Source organism: Poecile atricapillus (genome assembly GCF_030490865.1).
Source record: "Poecile atricapillus isolate bPoeAtr1 chromosome 30 unlocalized genomic scaffold, bPoeAtr1.hap1 SUPER_30_unloc_3, whole genome shotgun sequence".
Lineage (NCBI taxonomy): Eukaryota > Metazoa > Chordata > Aves > Passeriformes > Paridae > Poecile > Poecile atricapillus.
Genome location: NW_026708979.1, coordinates 1,516 through 25,712, shown reverse-complemented (window position 1 = coordinate 25,712; position 24,197 = coordinate 1,516). Strand labels below are relative to the sequence as shown.

The 24,197-nt window shown below is 37.8% G+C and overlaps 1 protein-coding gene across 1 annotated transcript in view; it reads left to right on the top strand.

Moving 5' to 3' along the window:
* PRKCG (protein kinase C gamma) overlaps positions 1–23,616 on the top strand; it is a 41,140-nt gene extending 17,524 nt beyond the window's left edge. Inside the window, 9 exon segments of the mRNA XM_058828325.1 lie at positions 4,684–4,857; positions 7,036–7,127; positions 9,108–9,170; positions 12,310–12,448; positions 13,375–13,455; positions 15,681–15,747; positions 15,750–15,787; positions 17,974–18,114; positions 23,454–23,616. Coding sequence (XP_058684308.1) covers positions 4,684–4,857; positions 7,036–7,127; positions 9,108–9,170; positions 12,310–12,448; positions 13,375–13,455; positions 15,681–15,747; positions 15,750–15,787; positions 17,974–18,114; positions 23,454–23,615 — 957 coding nt within the window. The 3' untranslated portion in view covers position 23,616.
* Positions 23,617–24,197: the final 581 nt, after the last annotated feature.

Below are 24,197 nucleotides of genomic sequence, written 5' to 3'. Positions count from 1 at the left end.
GACCCCAAAAGTCACCTGGGTAAACCTGGGGGAGGTGAGAGTTCAGAATTCCTGGAAAATCCTGGGAATTTCTGGGAATTCCCAAAAAAATCCGGGAAAAAACAGGAAAAAATGGCAAAAATGACCCAAAAATGACCCAAAAATGGCACAAAATGACCCAAAAGTGACCTAAAATGGCCCAAAAGTTACTGGGATACAAATGGGGGATGTGAGAACCTGGAATTCCTGGAAAATCCTGGGAATTCCTGGGAATTCCCAAAAAAATCCAGGGGAAAATGGGAAAAAATGGCACAAAATGACCCAAAAATGACCCAAAAATGGCACAAAATGACCCAAAAATGGCACAAAATGACCAAAAAATGACCCCAAAAGTCACCTGGATAAAGCTGGGGGAGGTGAGAGTTCAGAATTCCTGGAAAATCCTGGGAATTCCTGGGAATTCCCAAAAAAAATCCAGGATAAAATGGGAAAAAACGGGAAAAAATGGCACAAAATGGTCTAAAAATGACCCAAAAATGACCCAAAATGACCCAAAAATGACCCCAAAAGTCACCTGGGTAAAGCTGGGGGAGGTGAGAGTTCAGAAATCCTGGAAAATCCTGGGAATTTCTGGGAATTCCCAAAAAAATCCAGGGGAAAATGGGAAAAAAACGGGAAAAAATGGCACAAAATGACCTAAAAATGACCCAAAAATGGCACAAAATGACCCAAAATTGTCCCAAAATGAATCCAGAAATCACCTGGATAAAGCTGGGGGAAGTGAGAACTTGGAATTCCTGGAAAATCCTGGGAATTCCTGGGAATTCCCAAAAAAATCCAGGAAAAAATGGGAAAAAATGGCACAAAATGGTCTAAAAATGACCCAAAAATGACCCAAAAATGGCACAAAATGACCCAAAAATGACCCCAAAAGTCACCTGGATAAAGCTGGGGGAGGTGAAATCCCAGAATTCCCAAAAAATTCCAGGAATTCCTGAAAGAATCTGGAAAAATGGGAAAAAACGGCCCCAAAAGAACCAAAAATGACCCAAAATAACTCGAAAAAATCCGGGAAAAAAATCTGGGAAAATTGGGAAAAAAATTGGGAAAAATTCCCCAAAAATTCCCCCAAAAATACCCAAAAATTCCAGAAAATTCCAAAGATTTTGGGATCAAGATCTGATCTCAGAACAACCCAAAAAAGTTGGAAAAAATCAAAAAATTCCGAAAAAAATGGGAAAAAAATGGAAAAAAGTCCAAAAATAATGGGAAAAAAAAAAAAAAAAAATCGGAAAAAATCCAAAAAAAATGGGAAAAATCCCCAAAAATTCCCAAAAATTCCAGAAAATTCCAAAGATTTTGGGATCAAGATCTGATCTCAGAACAACCCAAAACTGTTGAAAAAAATAAAAAAAAGCCGAAAAAAAACTGTAAAAAATTGGAAAAAAATAAAAAAAAAATAAAAAAAAAATCGGAAAAAAATAGGAAAAATTCCCAAAAATTCCCAAAAATTCCAGAAAATTCCAAAGTTTTTGGGATCAAGATCTGATCTCAGAACAACCCAAAACTGCTGAAAAAAATAAAAAAAACCCGAAAAAATCTGAAAAAAACGCTTAAAAAATGGAAAAAAATAAAAAAAAAAATCGGAAAAAAATCCAAAAAAAAAGGAAAAAATTCCCAAAAAATTCCCAAAAAATTCCCAAAAATCCCAGAAAATTCCAGAGATTTTGGGATCAAGATCTGACCTCAGAACAACCCAAAACTGTTGAAAAAAATAAAAAAAAGCCGAAAAAAAACTGTAAAAAATTGGAAAAAAATAAAAAAAAAATCCAAAAAAAATCGGAAAAAAATAGGAAAAATTCCCAAAAAATTCCCAAAAATTCCAGAAAATTCCAAAGATTTTGGGATCAAGATCTGACCTCAGAACAACCCAAAACTGTTGGAAAAAACCCAAAAAATCCGAAAAAAAATTGAAAAAAAATCCAAAAAAAATCCGAAAAAAATCGAAAAAAAATCGGAAAAAAATGGGAAAAATTCCCAAAAAATTCCCCAAAAATTCCCGGAAATTTCTGGAACATTCCCGACCCTCTGCAGGTGATGCTGGCGGAGCGGAGAGGCTCGGCTGAGCTGTTTGCAGTGAAGATCCTGAAGAAGGACGTGGTGGTGCCCCCAAAAACAGCCCCAAAAATTCCTAAAAAATGCTGGGAAAAATTGCCCAAAAAATCCCAGAAAATTCCAGAAAATCCTGGAAAATTCCAAAGATTTTGGGATCAAGATCTGACCTCAGAACAACCCAAAAAAGTTGGAAAAAACCCAAAAAAAATCGGAAAAAAAATTGAAAAAAATCAGAAAAAATCGAAAAAAAATCAGAAAAAAATCGAAAAAAAATCAGAAAAAAATGGGAAAAATTCCCAAAAAATTCCCCAAAAATTCCAGAAAATTCCAAGGATTTTGGGATCAAGATCTGACCTCAGAACAACCCAAAACTGTTGGAAAAAACCCAAAAAATCCGAAAAAAAATTGAAAAAAAATCCAAAAAAAATCCAAAAAAAATCGAAAAAAAATGGGAAAAATTCCCAAAAAATTCCCAAAAATCCCGGAAAATTCCAGAGATTTTGGGATCAAGATCTGACCTCAGAACAACCCAAAAAAGTTGGAAAAAACCCAAAAAATCCGAACAAAAATTGAAAAAAAGTCCAAAAAAAATGCAAAAAAAATCCGAAAAAAATCGAAAAAAAATCGGAAAAAAATGGGAAAAATTCCCAAAAAATTCCCAAAAATCCCAGAAATTTCTGGAACATTCCCGACCCTCTGCAGGTGATGCTGGCGGAGCGGAGAGGCTCGGCTGAGCTGTTTGCAGTGAAGATCCTGAAGAAGGACGTGGTGGTGCCCCCAAAAACAGCCCCAAAAATTCCTAAAAAATGCTGGGAAAAATTCCCAAAAAAATTCCCAAAAATTCCAGAAAATCCTGGAAAATTCCAAAGATTTTGGGATCAAGATCTGACCTCAGAACAACCCAAAAAAGTTGGAAAAAATCGAAAAATTCCGAAAAAAATGGGAAAAAAAATCCAAAAAAAAAAAAAAAATTTCTAAAAAAATTTAAAATAAAAAAAAAAATTGAAAAAAAATGGGAAAAATTCCCAAAAAATTCCTAAAAATTCCAGGAAACTCCAAAGATTTTGGGATCAAGATCTGACCTCAGAATAACCCGGAACTGTTGGAAAAAACCCCAAAAAATCAAAAAAAAATTGAAAAAAATCAGAAAAAAATCGAAAAAAAATCAGAAAAAAATAGAAAAAAAATCGGAAAAAAATGGGAAAAATTCCCAAAAAATTCCCAAAAAATTCCCAAAAAATTCCCAGAAATTTCTGGAACATTCCCGACCCTCTGCAGGTGATGCTGGCGGAGCGGAGAGGCTCGGCTGAGCTGTTTGCAGTGAAGATCCTGAAGAAGGACGTGGTGGTGCCCCCAAAAACAGCCCCAAAAATTCCTAAAAAATGCTGGGAAAAATTCCCAAAAAAATTCCTAAAAATTCCCAAAAATCCCAGAAAATTCCAAAGATTTTGGGATCAAGATCTGACCTCAGAACAACCCAAAACTGTTGAAAAAAACCCAAAAAATCCCGAAAAAAAATTGAAAAAAAATCGAAAAAAATCTGAAAAAAATCGAAAAAAATCGAAAAAAAATCGGAAAAAAATGGGAAAAATTCCCAAAAAATTCCCAAAAAATTCCCGGAATTTTCTGGAACATTCCCGACCCTCTCCAGGTGATGCTGGCGGAGCGGAGAGGCTCGGCTGAGCTGTTTGCAGTGAAGATCCTGAAGAAGGACGTGGTGGTGCCCCAAAAACAGCCCCGAAAATTCCTAAAAAATGCTGGGAAAAATTCCCAAAAAAATTCCCAAAAATTCCAGAAAATTCCAGAAAATTCCAAAGATTTTGGGATCAAGATCTGACCTCAGAATAACCCAAAACTGTTGAAAAAAGCCCCCAAAAATCCCGAAAAAACGGTAAAAAATCAGAAAAAAATCGAAAAAAAATCCAAAAAAAATCGAAAAAAAATCGGAAAAAAATGGGAAAAATTCCCAAAAAATTCCCAAAAAATTCCCAAAAATTCCAGAAAATTCCAGAGATTTTGGGATCAAGATCTGACCTCAGAACAACCCAAAAAAGTTGGAAAAAATCAAAAAATCCGAAAAAAAATTGAAAAAAAATAAAAAAAAAATCCAAAAAAAATCCGAAAAAAATCGAAAAAAAATCGGAAAAAAATGGGAAAAATTCCCAAAGAATTCCCAAAAAATTCCCAAAAATTCCAGAAAATTCCAGAGATTTTGGGATCAAGATCTGACCTCAGAACAACCCAAAACTGTTGAAAAAAGCCCCAAAAAATCCCGAAAAAACGGTAAAAAATGAGAAAAAAATCGAAAAAAAATCAGAAAAAAATAAAAAAAAAATCGGAAAAAAATGGGAAAAATTCCCAAAAAATTCCCAAAAAATTCCCAAAAATTCCAGAAAATTCCAAAGATTTTGGGATCAAGATCTGACCTCAGAACAACCCAAAAAAGTTGGAAAAAACCCAAAAAATCCGAAAAAAAATCCAAAAAAATCCAAAAAAAATCCAAAAAAAATCAGAAAAAAATGGGAAAAATTCCCAAAAAATTCCCAAAAAATTCCCAGAAATTTCTGGAACATTCCCGACCCTCTGCAGGTGATGCTGGCGGAGCGGAGAGGCTCGGCTGAGCTGTTTGCAGTGAAGATCCTGAAGAAGGACGTGGTGGTGCAGGATGATGATGCAGCCTCGGCGCTGGTGGAGAGGAGGGTCCTGGCACTGGGACCCCGCCCCCACTTCCTGACACGGCTCCATTCCACGTTCCAGACACCAGTATGGAACTGGGAACACTGGGAGGGGACTGGGATGGACTGGGAGGCACTGGGAGCACTGGGAATGGCACTGGGAATGTGGGGGAGGGGCGGGTCCTGGCACTGGGACCACGCCCCCACTTCCTGACACGGCTCCATTCCACGTTCCAGACACCAGTATGGAACTGGGAGGGACTGGGAGTGACTGGGAGGGGATTGGGATGGACTGGGAGGCACTGGGAGCACTGGGAATGGCACTGGAAGTGACTGGGAATGGGCACTGGGAGGGATTGGGAGTGACTGGGATGGAACTGGGATGGACTGGGAGTGACTGGGAGGGGATTGGGATGGACTGGGAGGGGATTGGGATGGACTGGGAGGGGATTGGGATGGACTGGGAGCAACTGGGAGGGACTGGGAGCACTGGGAATGGGATTGGGATGGATTGGGAGCACTGGGAATGGCATTCGAAATGGGGAATGGGCACTGGGAATGGGATTGGGATGGACTGGGAGGGGACTGGGATGGACTGGGATGGACTGGGACAGACTGGGAAGGGATTGGAAGGGACTGGGAGGCACTGGGAGCACTGGGAATGGCACTGGGAATGTGGGGGAGGGGCGGGTCCTGGCACTGGGACCCCGCCCCCACTTCCTGACACGGCTCCATTCCACGTTCCAGACACCAGTATGGAACTGGGAACACTGGGAGGGGACTGGGATGGACTGGGAGGGACTGGGAGCACTGGGAATGGGACTGGGATGGGGAATGGGCACTGGGAATGGGACTGGGATGAACTGGGAGGGGATTGGGATGGACTGGGATGGACTGGGAGGGACTGGGAGGGGATTGGGATGGACTGGGATGGACTGGGAAGGGATTGGATGGACTGGGAGCAACTGGGAGGGACTGGGATGGGATTGGGATGGGATTGGGAGGGACTGGGAGGCACTGGGAGCACTGGGAATGGCACTGGGAGGGGATTGGGAGTGACTGGGAGTGACTGGGATGGAACTGGGATGGACTGGGAGTGACTGGGAGGGGATTGGGATGGACTGGGAGGGGACTGGGAGCGACTGGGAGGGGACTGGGAGGCACTGGGAGCACTGGGAATGGCACTGGGAGGGGATTGGGAGTGACTGGGAGTGACTGGGATGGAACTGGGATGGACTGGGAGTGACTGGGAGGGGATTGGGATGGACTGGGAGGGGACTGGGAGCGACTGGGAGGGGACTGGGAGGCACTGGGAGCACTGGGAATGGCACTGGGAATGGGGAATGAGCAGTGGGAATGGGACTGGGATGGACTGGGAGGGGACTGGGAGCGACTGGGAGGGGACTGGGATGGACTGGGAGGGGACTGGGATGGACTGGGAGGCACTGGGAGCACTGGGAATGGCACTGGGAGGCACTGGGAGCACTGGGAATGGGCATTGGGAGGGGATTGGGAGTGACTGGGATGGAACTGGGATGAACTGGGAGGGGACTGGGAGTGATTGGAAGGGACTGGGAGGCACTGGGAGCACTGGGAATGGCACTGGGAGGGACTGGGAATGGGCACTGGGAGGTGACTGGGAGTGACTGGGATACTGGGATGGAACTGGGATGAACTGGGAGGGGACTGGGAGTGAACTGGTCCAAACTGGGAGGGAACTGGTCCAAACTGGTCCAAACTGGGCTGACCTTGCTCCATTCCAGGCTCTTTTGGGTGCCAAAATCTTCATTTGGGGCTGGAATTTTTTGGGAATTTCGTGGGAATTTGGGAATTTTTGGGCTCTGGGATGAACTGGGAGGGGACTGGGAGTGAACTGGTCCAAACTGGGAGTGAACTGGTCCAAACTGGTCCAAACTGGGCTGACCTTGCTCCATTCCAGGCTCTTTTGGGTACCAAAATCTTCATTTGGGGCTGGAATTTTTTGGGAATTTCGTGGGAATTTGGGGATTTTTGGGCTCTGGGATGAACTGGGAGGGGACTGGGAGTGAACTGGGATGAACTGGGAGTGAACTGGTCCAAACTGGTCCAAACTGGGCTGACCTTGCTCCATTCCAGGCTCTTTTGGGTACCAAAATCTTCATTTGGGGCTGGAATTTTTTGGGAATTTCATGGGAATTTGGGAATTTTTGGGCTCTGGGATGAACTGGGAGGGGACTGGGAGTGAACTGGTCCAAACTGGTCCAAACTGGTGCAAACTGGGCGGCAGGACCGGCTGTACTTTGTGATGGAATACGTCACCGGCGGCGACCTCATGTACCACATCCAGCAGGTCGGGAAGTTCAAGGAGCCGCACGCGGCGTGAGTGAGGCCGGAATTCCCGGAATTCCCGGAATTCCAACCCCAAATTCCCGGGAAATCCTCGGGAATTCCTCGGGAAAGCTCCAGAAAGGGAAATTCCGGAAAAATCCCCGGGAAAATCGGTCAAAATTCCCAAAAATTCCAGAAAATTCACAAAAAATTGGCTCAAATTCGCCCAAAATTCACCCAAAATTCACCTCAAAAAGTCGAAATTTTGGGATTTATCCCAAAAATATTCCCAGGAAATTCCAGGGATTCCTTGGAAAAGCTCCAGAAAGGGAAATTCTGGAAAAATCCCCGGGAAAATCGGTCAAAATTCCGGAAAATTCCAAAAAATTTGGCTCAAATTCAACCAAAATTCACCTCAAAAAGTCAAAATTTTGGGATTTATCCCAAAAATATTCCCAGGAAATTCCAAGGATTCCTTGGAAAAGCTCCAGAAAGGGAAACTCCGGAAAAATCCCCGGGAAAATCGATCAAAATTCCCGAAAATTAAAAAAAATTCACAAAAAATTGGCTCAAATTCGCCCAAAATTCACCTCAGAAAGTCAAAATTTTGGGATTTATCCCAAAATATTCCCAGGGAATTTCAAGGATTCCTTGGAAAAGCTCCAGAAAGGGAAATTCCAGAAAAATCCTCGGGAAAATCGGTCAAAATTCCCGAAAATTCCAAAAAATTCACCCAAAATTCACCCAAAATTCACCCAAAATTCACCTTAAAAAACGAAAATTTTGGGATTTATCCCAAAAATATTCCCAGGAAATTCCAGAGATTCCTTGGAAAAGCTCCAGAAAGGGAAATTCCAGAAAAATCCCCGGGAAAATCGGTCAAAATTCCGGAAAATTCCCGAAAATTTGGCTCAAATTCGCCCAAAATTCACCTCAAAAAGTCAAAATTTTGGGATTTATCCCAAAAATATTCCCAGGAAATTCCAAGGATTCCTTGGAAAAGCTCCAGAAAGGGAAATTCCGGAAAAATCCCCGGGAAAATCGGTCAAAATTCCGGAAAATTCCAGAAAATTCGCAAAAATTTGGCTCAAATTCGCCCAAAATTGACCTCAAAAAGTCAAAATTTTGGGATTTATCCCAAAAATATTCCCAGGAAATTCCAGGGATTCCTTGGAAAAGCTCCAGAAAGGGAAATTCCGGAAAAATCCCCGGGAAAATCGATCAAAATTCCGGAAAATTCAAAAAAATTCCCAAAAATTCCCAAAAATTTGGCTCAAATTTGCCCAAAATTCACCTCAAAAAGTCAAAATTTTGGGATTTATCCCAAAAATATTCCCAGGAAATTCCAGGAATTCCTCGGAATGACTCAAAAAGCAAAAAAAACCCTGGAAAAATCCACTTTGGGAAGCTCAAAATTCCCAAAAATCCCCCTGGAATCCTCAAAATTCCCAAAAAAATCCAAATTTCCACCCAAAAATTCCCAAAAAAAATCCCAAAAATTCCCAAAAAAAATCCCAAAAAATTCCAAAAAATTCCCAAAAAATTCCAAAAAATTCCAAAAAAAAATTCCCCAAAAAATTCCAAAAAAATCCCAAAAAATTCCCAAAAAAATCCCAAAAAATTCCCAAAAAAATTCCCAAAAAAATCCCAAAAAATTCCAAAAAAATCCCCAAAAAATCCCCAAAAAATTCCAAAAAATTCCCAAAAATTTCCAAAAAATTCCAAAAAATTCCAAAAAAATTCCAAAAAATTCAAAAGAAAAATCCCAAAAAATCCCAAAAAAATCCCAAAAAATTCCAAAAAAATCCCAAAAAATTAAAAAAAAAATCCCCTAAAATTCCCAAAAAATCCCAAAAATCCCCCCAAAAAATCCCCAAAAAATTCCAAAAAATTCCAAAAAAAATCCCCAAAAATTTTTAAAAAATCCCAAAAAATCCCGGGGATTTTTCCCGAATTTTTTGGAGTTTCCCCAAATCCCTGAAATCCCAAATTTTTCCCGATTTTTCCTGATTTTTCCCATTTTTTTCCCAGTTTTTACGCAGCTGAAATCGCCATCGGCCTCTTCTTCCTCCACAACCAAGGGATCATCTACAGGTGAGCCCCAGAATTCCCAAAATTCCCAAAATTCCCAACAATTCCATGAAAATTCCACTGAAAAATTCCATAAAATTAAAAAAAAAAAAATCCTGAAAAAATTCTTGAAAAATTAAAAAAAAAATCCCTAAAAAATTCCACAAAAATTCCTAAAAAATTCCCAAAAAATCCCTAAAAAATTCCACAAAAATTCCTAAAAAATTCCCAAGAAATTCCCAGAAAATTCCCTAAAAATCTCTAAAAAATTCCACAAAAATTCCCAAAAATTTCCTAAAAAATTCCCAAAAAATTCCCAAAAAATCCCTAAAAAATTCCCTAAAAATCCCTAAAAAATTCCACAAAAATTCCACAAAAATTCCACAAAAATTCCTAAAAAATTCCCAAAAAATCCCCAGAAAATTCCCAAAAAATTCCCAAAAAATCCCCCCCCAAAATTCCCAGAGAATCCAAAGAAATCCCCCCAAAAATCCAAAAAAAATTCCTAAAAAATTCCCAAAAAATTCCCAAAAAACTAAAAAAAAATCCCCCAAAAATCCCCCAAAATTCCCAAAAAATTCCCAAAAAATTCCCAAAAAAACCCCAAAATTTCCCCCAAAATTCCCAAAAAAATCCCAAAAAATTCCCAAAAAATCCCCCAAAATTTCCAAAATAATTCCCAAAAAAACCCCAAAAAAATCCTGAAAAAATTTTAAAAAATTCCAAAAAAAATCCCCAAAAAATCCCAAAAATTCCCAGAAAATTCCCAAAAATTCCCAAAATTCCCAGGAATTCCCATTTTTTCCTTTTCCAGGGATTTGAAGCTGGATAACATCATGCTGGATCAAAAAAATTCCAAAAAAATTCCCAAAAAATCCAAAAAAATTTCAAAAAATTCAAAAAAATTCCCTAAAAAATCCAGAAAAATTCCCAAAAAATTCCCAAAAAATTCCCCAAAATTTCCAAAATAATTCCGAAAAAAACCCAAAAAAATCCCAAAAAAATAATAAAAAAAATCCCTAAAAAATAAAAAAAAATCCAAAAAAATCCCAAAAAGTTCCCAAAAATTCCCTGAAAAATATCAAAAAATTCCCAAAAAATTCCCAAAAAATTCCCCAAAAATTTCAAAATTATTCCCAAAAAACCAAAAACAAAATCCTGAAAAAATTTTTAAAAATGCCAAAAAAAACCAAAAAAAATCCAAAAAATCCCCCAAAAAATCCCAGAAAATTCCCAGAATTCCCAGAATTCCCAGGAATTCCCATTTTTTCCTTTTCCAGGGATTTGAAGCTGGATAACGTCATGCTGGACCAAAAAAATCCCCAAAAAATCCCAAAAAATCCCCAAAAAATCCAAAAAAATCCAAAAAAAAATCCCAAAAAATTCCCAATAAAATTCCCAAAAATTCCCTAAAATATCCAGAAAAATTCCCAAAAAATTCCCAAAAAATTCCCCAAAATTTCCAAAATAATTCCCAAAAAAATCCCAAAAAATCCCCCAAAAATAATAAAAAAAAATCCCTAAAAAATAAAAAAAAATAAAAAAAAATCCAAAAAAATCCCAAAAAATTCCAAAAAAATCCCCAAAAAATTCCCAGAAAATTCCCAAAAATTCCCAGAATTCCCAGGAATTCCCATTTTTTCCTTTTCCAGGGATTTGAAGCTGGATAACGTCATGCTGGACCAAAAAAATCCCAAAAAATCCCCAAAAAATCCCAAAAAATCCCCAAAAAATCCCAAAAAATTCCCTAAAAAATTTTAAAAAAAATTCAAAAAAATTCCCAAAAATTCCCTAAAAAATCCAGAAAAATTCCCAGAAAATTCCCAAAAAATTCCCCAAAATTTCCAAAATAATTCCTAAAAAAATCCAAAAAATCCCAAAAAAATAATAAAAAAATCCCTAAAAAATAAAAAAAAATAAAAGAAAAATCCCAAAAAATCCCCAAAAATTCCCAGAAAATTCCCCAAAATTCCCAGAATTCCCAGGAATTCCCATTTTTTCCTTTTCCAGGGATTTGAAGCTGGATAACGTCATGCTGGACCAAAAAAATCCCAAAAAAATCCAAAAAAATTTCAAAAAATTCCCAAAAAAATTCCCCAAAATTCCCTGAAAAATATCAAAAAATTCTCGAAAAAATCCAAAAAAATTCCAAAAAATTCCAAAAAATTCCCTAAAAAATCCAGAAAAATTCCCAAAAAATTCCCAAAAAATTCCCCAAAATTTCCAAAACAATTCCTAAAAAAAGCCAAAAAAATCCCGAAAAAATTTTTAAAAAATCCCAAAATAATCCCAAAAAAATCCCCCAAAATTCCCTGAAAAATATCAAAAAATTCCCAAAAAATTCCCAAAAAATTCCCAAAAAATTCCCCCAAAATTTCCAAAATAATTCCTAAAAAACCCCCAAAAAATCCCAAAAAAATAAATAAAAATTCCTAAAAAATAAAAAAAAAATCCAAAAAAAATCCAAAAAAAATTTTAAAAAAATCCCAAAAAAATCCCAAAAAATCCCAGAAAATTCCCAGAAAATTCCCAAAAATTCCCAGAATTCCCAGGAATTCCCATTTTTTCCTTTTCCAGGGATTTGAAGCTGGATAACGTCATGCTGGACCAAAAAAATCCCAAAAAATCCCCCCAAAAATCCCAAAAAAATCCCCAAAAAATCCCTAAAAAATCCAAAAAAAAAAGAAAAAATCCCAAAAAATTCCCTAAAAAATTCCCCAAAAAATTCCAAAAAATTCCCAAAAATTCCCTAAAAAATCCAGGAAAATTCAAAAAAAATTCCCAAAAAATTCCCCAAAATTTCCAAAATAATTCCCAAAAAACAAAAAAAAAAAACAAAAAATCCCAAAAAATCCCAAAAAATTCCCTAAAAAATTTTAAAAAAAAATTCCAAAAAATTCCAAAAAATTCCCTAAAAAATCCAGGAAAATTCCCAAAAAATTCCCAAAAAATTCCCCAAAATTTCCAAAATAATTCCCAAAAAAATCCCAAAAAATCCCCAAAAAATAATAAAAAAAAATCCCTAAAAAATAAAAAAAAATAAAAAAAAATAAAAAAAAATCCAAAAAAATCCAAAAAAAATCCCAAAAAATCCAAAAAAATTCCCAGAAAATTCTGAAAAATTCCCAGAATTCCCAGGAATTCCCATTTTTTCCTTTTCCAGGGATTTGAAGCTGGATAACGTCATGCTGGATGCTCAGGGCCACGTGAAAATCACGGATTTCGGGATGTGCAAGGAAAATATTTTCCCTGGAAACACCACCCGGACTTTCTGTGGAACCCCCGATTACATCGCTCCAGAGGTGCCCAGAATTCCCAAAATTCCCAGAATTCCCAAAAATCCTGAAATTCCCAGGATTTTGGGGGGATACAGCAAAAAAAAAGGGAAAAAATTGGATTTTTTTAAAATTATTTTTGGCTTTTTTTGGGATTTTTGGGGATTTTTGGGGGTTTTTTTGGGGTTTTTGGGGATTGGGAATTTCTGGGATTCCTGGAATTCCTGGAATTCCCAAAAATCCCAAAATTCCCGGGATTTTGGGGGGATACAGCAAAAAAAAAGGGAAGAAAATTGGATTTTTTTGGAAATTTTTTTGATTTTTGGGGGGATTTTTAGGGTTTTTTGGGGGATTTTTGGGTTTTTTGGGAATTGCTGGGATTCCCAGAATTCCTGGAATTCCTGGAATTCCCAAAAATCCCAAAATTCCCGGGATTTTGGGGGGATACAACAAAAAAAAAGGGAAAAAATCGGATTTTTGGGGGATTTTTTCGGGGTTTTTTTGGAAATTTTGGGGGGTTCTTGGGGATTTTTGGGGTTTTTTTGGGATTCCTGGAATTTTCAGAACTCTTGGAATTCCCAAAATTCCTGAAATTCCCGGGATTTTGGGGAATACAGGAAAAAAGAGCAAAAAATCAAAATTTTTTTCATTTTCTTTTGAATTTTGGGGGAAATTTTGGGATTTTTTTTGGGATTTTTTGGGGGATTTTTGGGAATTTTTCAGACTTTGGGAAGCACAAATTTGGGAATTCCCAAAATTCCCAAAATTCCCACAATTCCCACAATTCCCAACATTCCAGAACCCCCAAAAAACCCCAAAAAAAACCCCAAAAAAACCCCAAAAATTCGAATTTTTCTCCTTTTTCCCGGGTTTTTTTTTGGGAATTCCCAAATTTTGGGAATTTTCCCAAATTTTGGGAATCTTGGGATAATTTGGGATCCCAAAATTCCCAGATTATCGCCTACCAACCCTATGGAAAATCCGTGGATTGGTGGAGCTTCGGCGTCCTCCTCTACGAGATGCTGGCGGGGCAGGTGAGGAAATTCGGGAATTTTCGGGAATTTTCGGGAATTTTTGGGAATTTTTGGGAATTTTCGGGAATTTGGGAGCTCCTGAAGAAATTTGGGAAGGATCTGAGGGATTTGGAGGAAAAAATCGGGAATTTTTAAGGGGTTTTTTGGGAATTTTGGGAATTTTTGGGATAAATTTTGGGGATTTTTGGGATTAATTTTGGGAATTTTTGGGATAAATTTTAAGGGAATTTTGGGATAAATTTGGGGGATTTTTGGGATAAATTTGGGGGGAATTTTGGGATAAATTTTGGGAATTTTTGGGATAAATTTTGGGAATTTTTGGGATTAATTTTGGGAATTTGGGATAAATTTTGGGGATTTTTGGGATTAATTTTGGGAATTTTTGGGATAAATTTTAAGGGAATTTTGGGATAAATTTTGGGGGAATTTTGGGGAGAATTTTGGGGAGAATTTGGGGATTTTTGGGATAATTTTAAGGGAATTTTGGGATAAATTTTGGGAATTTTTGGGATAATTTTAAGGGAATTTTGGGATAAAGTTTGGGGATTTTTGGGATAAATTTTGGGATAATTTTTGGGAATTTTTTGGAATAAATTTTTGGGGAATTTTTGGGATAATTTCAGGGTCATTTTTGGGGTTTGGGGGGAATTTTGCTAAAATTTTTTGGGAATATTTTGGGGATTTTTTGGGAATATTTTGGGGATTTTTTGGGAATATTTTGGGGATTTTTTGGGAATATTTTGGGCATTTTTTGGGAATATTTTGGGCATTTTTGGGGAATATTCTGGGAATGTTCTGGGGAATTTGTGGGATTTTTTGGGGATTTTTTTGGGAACGTTCTGGGGCTTTTTTGGGAATATTTTGGGGGGATTTTTTGGGAATATTTTGGGGATTTTGGGGGGAATTTTATGGGGAATATTCTGGAAATGTTTGGGGATTTTTGGGGATTTTTTGGGAATATTTTGGGGATTTTTGGGGGGATTTTTTTGGGAATATTTTGGGGATTTTTTTGGAACTATTTTGGGGATATTGGTGAGTTTTTTTGGAACATTCTGGAGTTTTTTTTGGGAATATTTTGGAGGGGGTTTTGGGGAATATTTTAGGGATTTTTTGGAATATTCTGGGGGTTTTTTGGGAATATTTTGGGGATTTTTTGGGAATATTTTGGGGATTTTTGGGAATATTTTGGGATTTTTTTGGGAATATTTTGGGGATTTTGGGGATTTTGGGGGGAATTTTTTTGGGAATATTCTGGGGGTTTTTTGGAATATTTTGGGATTTTTGGAGGGATTTTTTGGGAACATTTTGGGGATTTTTTGGGAATATTTGGGGGATTTGGGGGGGATTTTTTTGGGAACATTCTGGGGATTTTTTGGGAATATTTTAGGGATTTTTTGGGAATATTTTGGGGATTTTTTGGGAATATTTTGGGGATTTTTGGGGGGATTTTCGGGATTTTTTGAGGGGGTTTTTTGGGAATATTTTGGGGATTTTTTGGGAACATTCTGGGGTTTTTTTGGGAATATTTTGGGAATATTTTGGGGGGGGTTTTGGGGGTTTTTTTTGGGGAATATTTTAGGGATTTTTTAGGGAATATTCTGGGGTTTTTTTTGGGAATATTTTTGGAATATTTTGGGAATATTTTGGGAATATTTTGAGGGATTTTTGGGAATATTTTGGGGATTTTTTGGGAACATTTGGGGTTTTTTTGGGAATATTTTGGGGATTTTTTGGGAACATTCTGGGGGTTTTTTGGGAATATTCTGGGGATTTTTTGGGAATATTCTGGGAATGTTCTGGGGAATTTGTGGGATTTTGGGGGGATTTTTTGGGAATATTCTGGGGGTTTTTTGGAATATTTTGGTGATTTTTGGGGGGATTTTTTTGGGAATATTTTGGGGATTATTTTTGGGAATATTTTAGGGGATCATTGGTGAGTTTTTTTTGGAACATTCTGGGGTTTTTTGGGAATATTTTGGGAATATTTGGAGGGGGTTTTGGGGGGTTTTTTTGGGGAATATTTTAGGGATTTTTTGGGAATATTCTGGGGGTTTTTTGGGAATATTTTGGGGATTTTTGGGGGGAGTTTTTGGGGATTTTTTGGGAATATTTTGGGGATTTTTTGGGAATATTTTGGGGATTTTTTGGAATATTTTGGGGATTTTTTTGGGAATATTTTTGGGAATATTTTGGGAATATTTTGGGACTCTTTGTGCTCCCTGCAGCCCCCGTTTGACGGCGAGGATGAGGATGAGCTTTTCCAATCCATCCTGGAGCAGACGGTGACGTATCCAAATCCCTGTCCCGCGAGGCCGTGGCCATCTGCAAGGGGGTGAGCCACAATTCCCGACAATTCCCAAAAATTCCAACAATTCCCAACAATCCCAAAATTCCCAACCATTCCCAACTCAATCCCTTTCACCCCCGATTTTTCCTGATTTTTTTGTCATTTTTTTCCCAATTTTTCCCAATTTTTTCCCAATTTTTTGGTGTTTTTTCCCAATTTTTCCTGATTATTTTTCCCAATTTTTTCCCAATTTTTTCCCAATTTTTTCCCAATTTTTTCCCAATTTTTCCCCATTTTTTTGGTGTTTTTTTTTTCCTATTTTTCCCAATTTTTCCCAATTTTTGGGTGGTTTTTTTTTCCCAATATTTCCTGATTTTTTTCCCAATTTTTCCCAATTTTTTCCCAATTTTTTCCCATTTTTTGGTGGTTTTTTTTCCCCAATATTTCCTGATTTTTTTCCCAATTTTTCCCAATTTTTTTCCCAATTTTTTCCCAATTTTTTAGTGGTTTTTTTTTCCCAATCTTTCCTGATTTTTTTCCCAATTTTCCCAATTTTTTTCCCAATTTTTTCCCAATTTTTTGGTGGTTTTTTTTCCCCAATATTTCCTGATTTTTTTCCCAATTTTTCCCAATTTTTCCCAATTTTTTCCCATTTTTTGGTGGTTTTTTTTCCCAATTTTTCCTGATTATTTTTCCCAATTTTTTCCCAATTTTTTGGTGTTTTTTTTCCTATTTTTCCCATTTTTTCCCAATTTTTTGGTGTTTGTTTTCCAATTTTTCCCAATTTTTGCCCAATTTTTTGGTGTTTTTTTTTCCCCAATTTTTCCTGATTTTTTTCCCAATTCTTTCCCAATTTTTTCCCAATTTTTTGGTGGTTTTTTTTCCCAATTTTTCCTGATTTTTTTCCCAATTTTTTTCCCAATTTTTCCCAATTTTTTGGTGGATTTTTTTTCCCCAATTTTTCCTGATTTTTTTCCCAATTTTTTCCCAATTTTTTCCCAATTTTTTGTGGGATTTTTTCCCAAATTTTCCTGATTTTTTTCCCAATTTTTCCCCAATTTTTTCCCAATTTTTTGGTGGGTTTTTTCCCAATTTTTCCCAATTTTTTCCCAATTTTTGGGTGGGTTTTTTTCCCAATTTTTCCTGATTTTTTTTCCAACTTTTCACAATTTTTTGGTGTTTTTTTCCCACTTTTTCCCAATTTTTTGCCAATTTTTGGGTGGTTTTTTTCTAATTTTTTCAGTTTTTCCCAATATTTTGGTGGATTTTTCCCAATTTTCCCTGATTTTTTTCCCAATTTTTCCCTATTTTTCATGATTTTTCCCATTATTTTTGTGGTTTTTTCCCAATTTTTTCTCAATTTTTTTGTGTTTTTTCCCAATTTTTCTGATTATTTTTCCCAATTTTTTGGGGTTTTTTTTCCCAATTTTTTCCCAATATTTTGGTGGTTTTTTCCCAATTTTTCCCAATTTTTTTCCCAGTTTTTTCGTGGGTTTTTTTTCCTGATTTTTTTCCCAATTTTTCCCAATTTTTTCCCAATTTTTTCCCAATTTTTTGGTGGGTTTTTTTTCCCCAATTTTTCCTGATTTTTTTCCCAATTTTTCCCAATTTTTTCCCAATTTTTTGGTGTTTTTTTTTTCCCAATTTTTCCTGATTATTTTTCCCATTTTTTTGGTGTTTTCTTCCAATTTTTCCTGATTTTTTTCCCAATTTTTTCCCAATTTTTTCCCAATTTTTTCCCAATTTTTCCCAATTTTTTGGTGTTTTTTTTTCCCCAATTTTTCCTGATTATTTTTCCCATTTTTTTGGTGCTTTTTTTTCCCAATTTTTCCTGATTTTTTTCCCAATTTTTTCCCAGTTTTTTCCCAATTTTTCCTAATTTTTTCCCAATTTTTCCCATTTTTTTGGTGGTTTTTTTCCCAATTTTTCCTGATTTTTTTTTCCCAATTTTCCCAGATTTTTCCCCATTTTTTTGTGTCTTTTCCCCAATTTTTTCCCCATTTTTCCCCCAACTTTTCCCCCAATTTTCCCTCCCAATCCCCCCTAATTTTCCCCAATTTATTTGGGAATTCCAACAATTCCAGGACAAATTTCCCAGCAATTCCCTTTAATCCCAATCCCAAATTCCCAACTTTTCCCGGCTGTTTTTTCCCCGTTTTTCCTCCGTTTTTCACGGGGTTTTTTTTTTGTTTTTCCGGGAAAAATGGAGGAATTTCTGGAATTTTCCGCAGTTCCTGACGAAACATCCCGGGAAAAGGTTGGGAGCGGGGCCGGGGGGGGAGCAGGAGGTTCGGGCTCATCCCTTCTTCCGCCGCACGGATTGGGAACGCCTGGAGCGCCTGGAGGTGCCGCCCCCCTTCACCCCCCGCCCGGTGAGTGCTCCCAGAATTCCCAAAAATCCCTTGGAAAAGCCATTCCCAAAAAAAATCCGGAATTTTCCCCGAAATCCCCGCGAAAATCCGTCCAAAAATGGCCTCGAAACGCCAAAAAATGTCCCAAAAATGCCCCAAATCTTCCCAATTTTTCCCGGATTTTTCTCAAAATTCCCAAAAATCCCTTGGAAAAGCCATTCCCAAAAAAATCCGGAATTTTCCCCGAAATCCCCGCGAAAATCTGTCCAAAAATGGCCTCGAAATGCCAAAAAACGTCCCCAGAACGTCCCAAATTCCCTGGAAAATTCCCCCAAATTTTCCTGGATTTTTCCCAAGATTCCCAAAGATTCCTTGGAAAAGCCATTCCCGAAAAAAATCCGGATTTTTCCCCGAAATCCCCGCGAAAATCCGTCCAAAAATGGCCTCAAAACGCCAAAAAATGTCCCAAAAATGCCCCAAAATTCCCATGAATTTTCCTCAATATTTTCCCGGATTTTTCCCAAAATTCCCAAAAATCCCTTGGAAAAGCCATTCCCAAAAAAAATCCGGAATTTTCCCCGAAATCCCCGCGAAAATCCGACCAAAAATGGCCTCGAAATGCCAAAAAATGTCCCAAAAATGTCCCAAATTCCCTTGAATTTTCCTCAATATTTTCCCGGATTTTTCCCAAGATTCCCAAAAATCCCTTGGAAAAGCCATTCCCAAAAAAAATCTGGATTTTCCCCGAAATCCCCGCGAAAATCCGTCCAAAAATGGCCTCGAAATGCCAAAAAACGTCCCCAGAACGTCCCAAATTCCCTGGAAAATTCCCCCAAATTTTCCTGGATTTTTCCCAAGATTCCCAAAGATTCCTTGGAAAAGCCATTCCCAAAAAAAATCCGGAATTTTCCTCGAAATCCCCACGAAAATCCGTCCAAAAATGGCCTCGAAATGCCAAAAAATATCCCAAAAAATGCCCCAAATCTTCCCAAATTTTCCTGGATTTTTCCCAAGATTCCCAAAAATCCCTTGGAAAAACCATTCCCAAAAAAAATCCGGAATTTTCCCCGAAATCCCCGCGAAAATCTGTCCAAAAATGGCCTCGAAATGCCAAAAAACGACCCCAGAACATCCCAAATTCCCTGGAAAATTCCCCCAAATTTTCCTGGATTTTTCCCAAGATTCCCAAAAATCCCTTGGAAAAGCCATTCCCAAAAAAAATCCGGAATTTTCCCCGAAATCCCCGCGAAAATCCGTCCAAAAATGGCCTCGAAACGCCAAAAAAAGTCCCAAAAATGCCCAAAATTCCCCAAATTTTCCTGGATTTTTCCAAGATTCCCAAAAATCCCTTGGAAAAGCCATTCCCAAAAAAAATCCGGAATTTTCCTCGAAATCCCCGCGAAAATCCGTCCAAAAATGGCCTCGAAATGCCAAAAAATGTCCCAAAAATGCCCCAAGAATTCCCCAAATTTTCCTGGATTTTTCCCAGAATTCCCAAAAATCCTTGGAAAATCCATTCCCGAAAAATCCTCCTAAAATCCCCCAAAAATAAAAATAAAAAAATACCCAAATTTTTCTCCCAAATTCCTCCAAATTTTTCCCAAAAAAAAATTCCAAAAAAATTCCCAAAAAATTCCCCCAAGATTTCCCCAAATTCCCCCAATTTTTTCCTGATTTTCCCGAAAACTTTTCCCAATTTTTCCCCAAAATTCCCCAAAATTCCTCCAATTTTTCCCTAAAATTTGCCCAAATTCCCCAATTTTTTCCCCCCAAAATTCCCTTAAAATTCCCCCAAATTTCCCCAATTTTTCCCCCAAAATTCCCTCAATTTTTCCCCAAAATTCCTCCAATTTTTCCTAAAATTGGCCTGAAATTCCCTGAAATTTTTCCCCCAAAATTCCTCAAAATTCCCTTAAAATTCCCCCAAAATTCCCCAAAATTTCCTTAAAATTCCCCCAAAACTTCCCCAATTTTTCCTCCAAAATTCCCCAAAATTCCCCCAAAATTTCTCCAATTTTTCCCCCAGGTTTTTCCCAAATCCCCCCAAATTTTCCCCCAAAAATTCCCCAAAATTCCCCCAAAATTCCCCCAAAATTCCTCCAAATTTTCCCTAAAATTTGCCCAAAATTCCCCCAATTTTTCCCCCCAAAATTCCCTTAAAATTCCCCAAAAAATTCCCCAATTTTTCCCCAAATTTCCCCCAAATTCCCCCAAATTCCTCCAATTTTTCCCTAAAATTTGCCCAAAATTCCAAATTTTTTCCCCCCAAATTCCCCCAAAATTCCCCAAAATTTCCCCAATTTTTCCCCAAAATTCCCCAATTTTTCCCCAAAATTCCCCAAAATTCCCCCAAAATTCTCCAATTTTTCCCTAAAATTTGCCCGAAATTCCCCAAATTTTTCCCCCAAAATTCCTCAAAATTCCCTTAAAATTCCCCCAAAATTCCTCCAATTTTTCCCTAAAATTTGCCCAAAATTCCCCCAAATTTTTCCCCCAAAATTACTCAAAATTTACCCAAAATTCCCCCAAAATTTCTCCATTTTTTCCCTAAAATTTGCCTGAAAATCCCCCAAATTTTCCCCCAAAATTCCCAAAAAATTCCCCAAAAAATTCCCCAAATTTCCCCAATTTTTCCCTAAAATTGCCCCAATTTTTTCCCTCAAAATTCCCCCAAATTCCTCCAATTTTTCTCTAAAAGTTGCCCAAAATTCTCCCAATTTTTCCCCCCAAAATTCCTCCAATTTTTCCCTAAAATTTGCCCAAAATTCCCCCAAACTTTTCCCCCAAAATTCCCTTAAAATTCCCCCAAAATTTCCCCAATTTTTCCCCCAAAATTCCAAAAATTCCCAAAAATTCCTCCAATTTTTCCCTAAAATTTGCCCAAAATTCCCCCAAATTTTTCCCCCAAAATTCCCAAAAAATTCCCCAAAATTCCCCCAAATTTCCCCAATTTTTCCCTAAAATTCCCCCAATTTTTTCCCTCAAAATTCCCCCAAATTTCTCCAATTTTTCCCCCAGATTTTTCCCAAATCCCCCCAAATTTTTCCCCCAAAATTCCCCCAAATTCCCCAAAATTCCCCAAAAATTCCTCCAATTTTTCCCTAAAATTTGCCCAAATTCCCCAAATTTTCCCCCAAAATTCCCTTAAAATTCCCCCAAAATTCCTCCAATTTTTCTCTAAAATTTGCCCGAAATTCCCCCAATTTTCCCCCAAAATTCCCAAAAAATTCCCCCAAAATTCCTCCAATTTCTCTCTAAAATTTGCCTGAAATTCCCCCAAATTTTCCCCCCAAAATTCCCCAAAATTCCCCCAAAATTCCTCTAATTTTTCCCTAAAATTTGCCTGAAATTCCCCCAAATTTTCCCCCAAAAATACCAAAAAATTCCCCAAAAATTCCCCAAAATTTCCCCAATTTTCCCCCAAAATTCCCCAAAAATTCCTCCAATTTTTCCCTAAAATTTGCCCAAAATTCCAAATTTTTTCCCCCCAAATTCCCCCAAATTCCCTCAAAATTCCCCAAAATTTCCCCAATTTTTCCCCAAAATTCCCTAAAATTTTCACCGAAAATTCCCCAAAAATTCCTCCAATTTTTCCCTAAAATTTGCCCAAAACTTCCCCAATTTTTCCCCCAAAACTCCTCAAAATTCCCCAGAATTCCCCCAAAAATTCCCCAAAATTCCCCAAAATTCCTCAAAATTCCCCAAAATTCCTCAAAATTCCCCCAATTTTTCCCCAAAATTCCCCCAATTTTTCCCCAAAATTCCCCAAAATTCCCCCAAAATTCCCCCAATTTTTCCCCAAAATTCCCCAATTTTTCCCCAAAATTCCCCCAATTTTTCCCCAATTTCCCCCAAATTCCCGGATTTTGGGCTCCCCCCTCTGATCCCGATTTTCTCTCTCTCTGTGTTTGTCCGTTTTGCTTTTTTGGGGGGAAATTTGGGATTTTTGGGGTGGAAATTTGGGATTTTCGGGAATTTTGGGGCTGGAATTTGGGGTTTTTTGATGGAATTTGGGGTTTTTTGGGGAAAAATTTGGGGTTTTGGGGTTTTTTTTTTGTGTTTTTTTTCCTTTTTGGGTTTTTTTGGGGTTTTTTTTGGGTTTTTTTTGGGTTTCCTTTTTCTTTCTTTTCCTTTTCCTTTTATTTTCCTCCCTTTTTATTTCTTCTTTTTTCCTTTTTTCTCTTCTTTTCTTTTATTTTCTTTCGAATTCTTCTTTTTCCTTTTCCCCCCATTTTTTCCCCATTTTCTCCTTATTTTTCCCCCCTTTTTTCCATTTTTTTATCCCTTAATTTCCCCTTTTTCCCCCATTTTTTCTCTATTTTCTCCCTTTTTTTCCTCCCTATTTTTCACTTTTTTTTCCCTATTTTTAATCCCTTATTTTTCCCATTTTTCCCGATTTTTCCCCCTTTTTACACCATTTTTACCCCTTTTTTCCCCATTTTTAATCCCTGAATTTCCCTTTTTTTACTCTTTTTTTCCCTCATTTTTCCTCATTTTCCCTCCAAATTTTCCCCAAATTTCCCCCAATTATCCCCCAATTTTTCCCCATTTTTCCTCATTTTTTCCCCAAATTTTCCTCCCAAATTTCCCTATTTTTCCCCAATTTCCCCCAAAATTTTCCCCATTTTTTCCCCAATTTCCCCCAAATTTTCCCCCAATTTTTCCCCCAAATTTCCCCATTTTTTCCCAAATTTCCCCAAATTTCCCCAAAATTTCCCCAAATTCTCCCCCAATTTTCCCCCAATTTCCCCCAATTTTCCCCAAATTTTCCCCATTTTTTCCCCAATTTCCCCCAAATTTTCCCCCAAATTTTCCCAAATTTTCCCCCAATTTTTTCCCTTTTTTTCCCCTTTTCTCCCCCATTTTTTCCCCATTTTTTCCCCAAAATTTCCCCAAAATTCCCCCAAAATTTTCCCCATTTTTTCCCCAATTTCCCCCAAAAATTTTCCTAAAATTTTCCCTTTTTTCCCCTTTTCTCTCCCATTCTTTCCCCATTTTTTCCCCAAAATTTCCCCAAAATTTCCCCCAATTTTCCCCCAATTTCCCCCAATTTTCCCCAAATTTTCCCCATTTTTCCCCCAATTTCCCCCAAATTTTCCCCCAATTTTTTCCCTTTTTTTCCCCTTTTCTCCCCCATTTTTCCCCAAATTTTCCCCCCAAATTTTCCCCATTTTTTTCCCAATTTCCCCCAAATTTTCCCCCAATTCCCCCAAATTTTCCCCCATTTTTTCCCTTTTTTTCCCCTTTTCTCCCCCATTTTTTCCCCAAATTTCCCCATTTTTCCCCATTTTTTCCCCCCAATTTCCCCCCATTTTCCCACCCCGTTTTTTCCCAAATCCGCCTTTTTTTCCCCCAAAAAGTGCGGTCGGAACGGGGAGAATTTCGATCATTTTTTCACGCGGGCGCCGCCGGCTCTGACGCCCCCGGACGCGCTGGTCCTGGCGGGGCTGGACCAGGCCGAGTTCGAGGGCTTCAGCTTCACCAACCCCGACTTCCCTCAGCCCTCGGGATCCCTCGTCTGATCCCAAAAACTCGGGAATTCATCCCAAAAAAAATTCGGGATCCGAATCCCAAAAAATCCCGAAAAAATCCCGAAAAAAATCACAAAAATTTGAATTTTTCTGCCTTTTTTTTGCGTTTTTTTCCCCCTATTTTGGAGCGTACCAAGTTCACGAGTTTCTCCTCTGATCCCAAAAACTCGGGAATTCATCCCAAAAAAAATTCGGGATCCAAATCCCAAAAATTCCCCCAAAAATCCCAAAAATTTCCCCCAAAAATTCGATTTTTTTCACATTTTTTGAGGTTTTCTCCCCCTATTTTGGAGCGTACCAAGTTCAGGAGTTCCTCATCTGATCCCAAAAACTCGGGAATTCATCCCAAAAAAAATTCGGGATCCGAATCCCAAAAAATCCCAAAAAAATCCCCCAAAAATCCCCAAAATTTCCCCCAAAAATTCGATTTTTTTCACTTTTTTTTGAGGTTTTCTCCCCCTATTTTGGAGCGTACCAAGTTCAGGAGTTCCTCGTCTGATCCCAAAAACTCGGGAATTCATCCCAAAAAAAATTCGGGATCCGAATCCCAAAAATTCCCAAAAAAATCCCGAA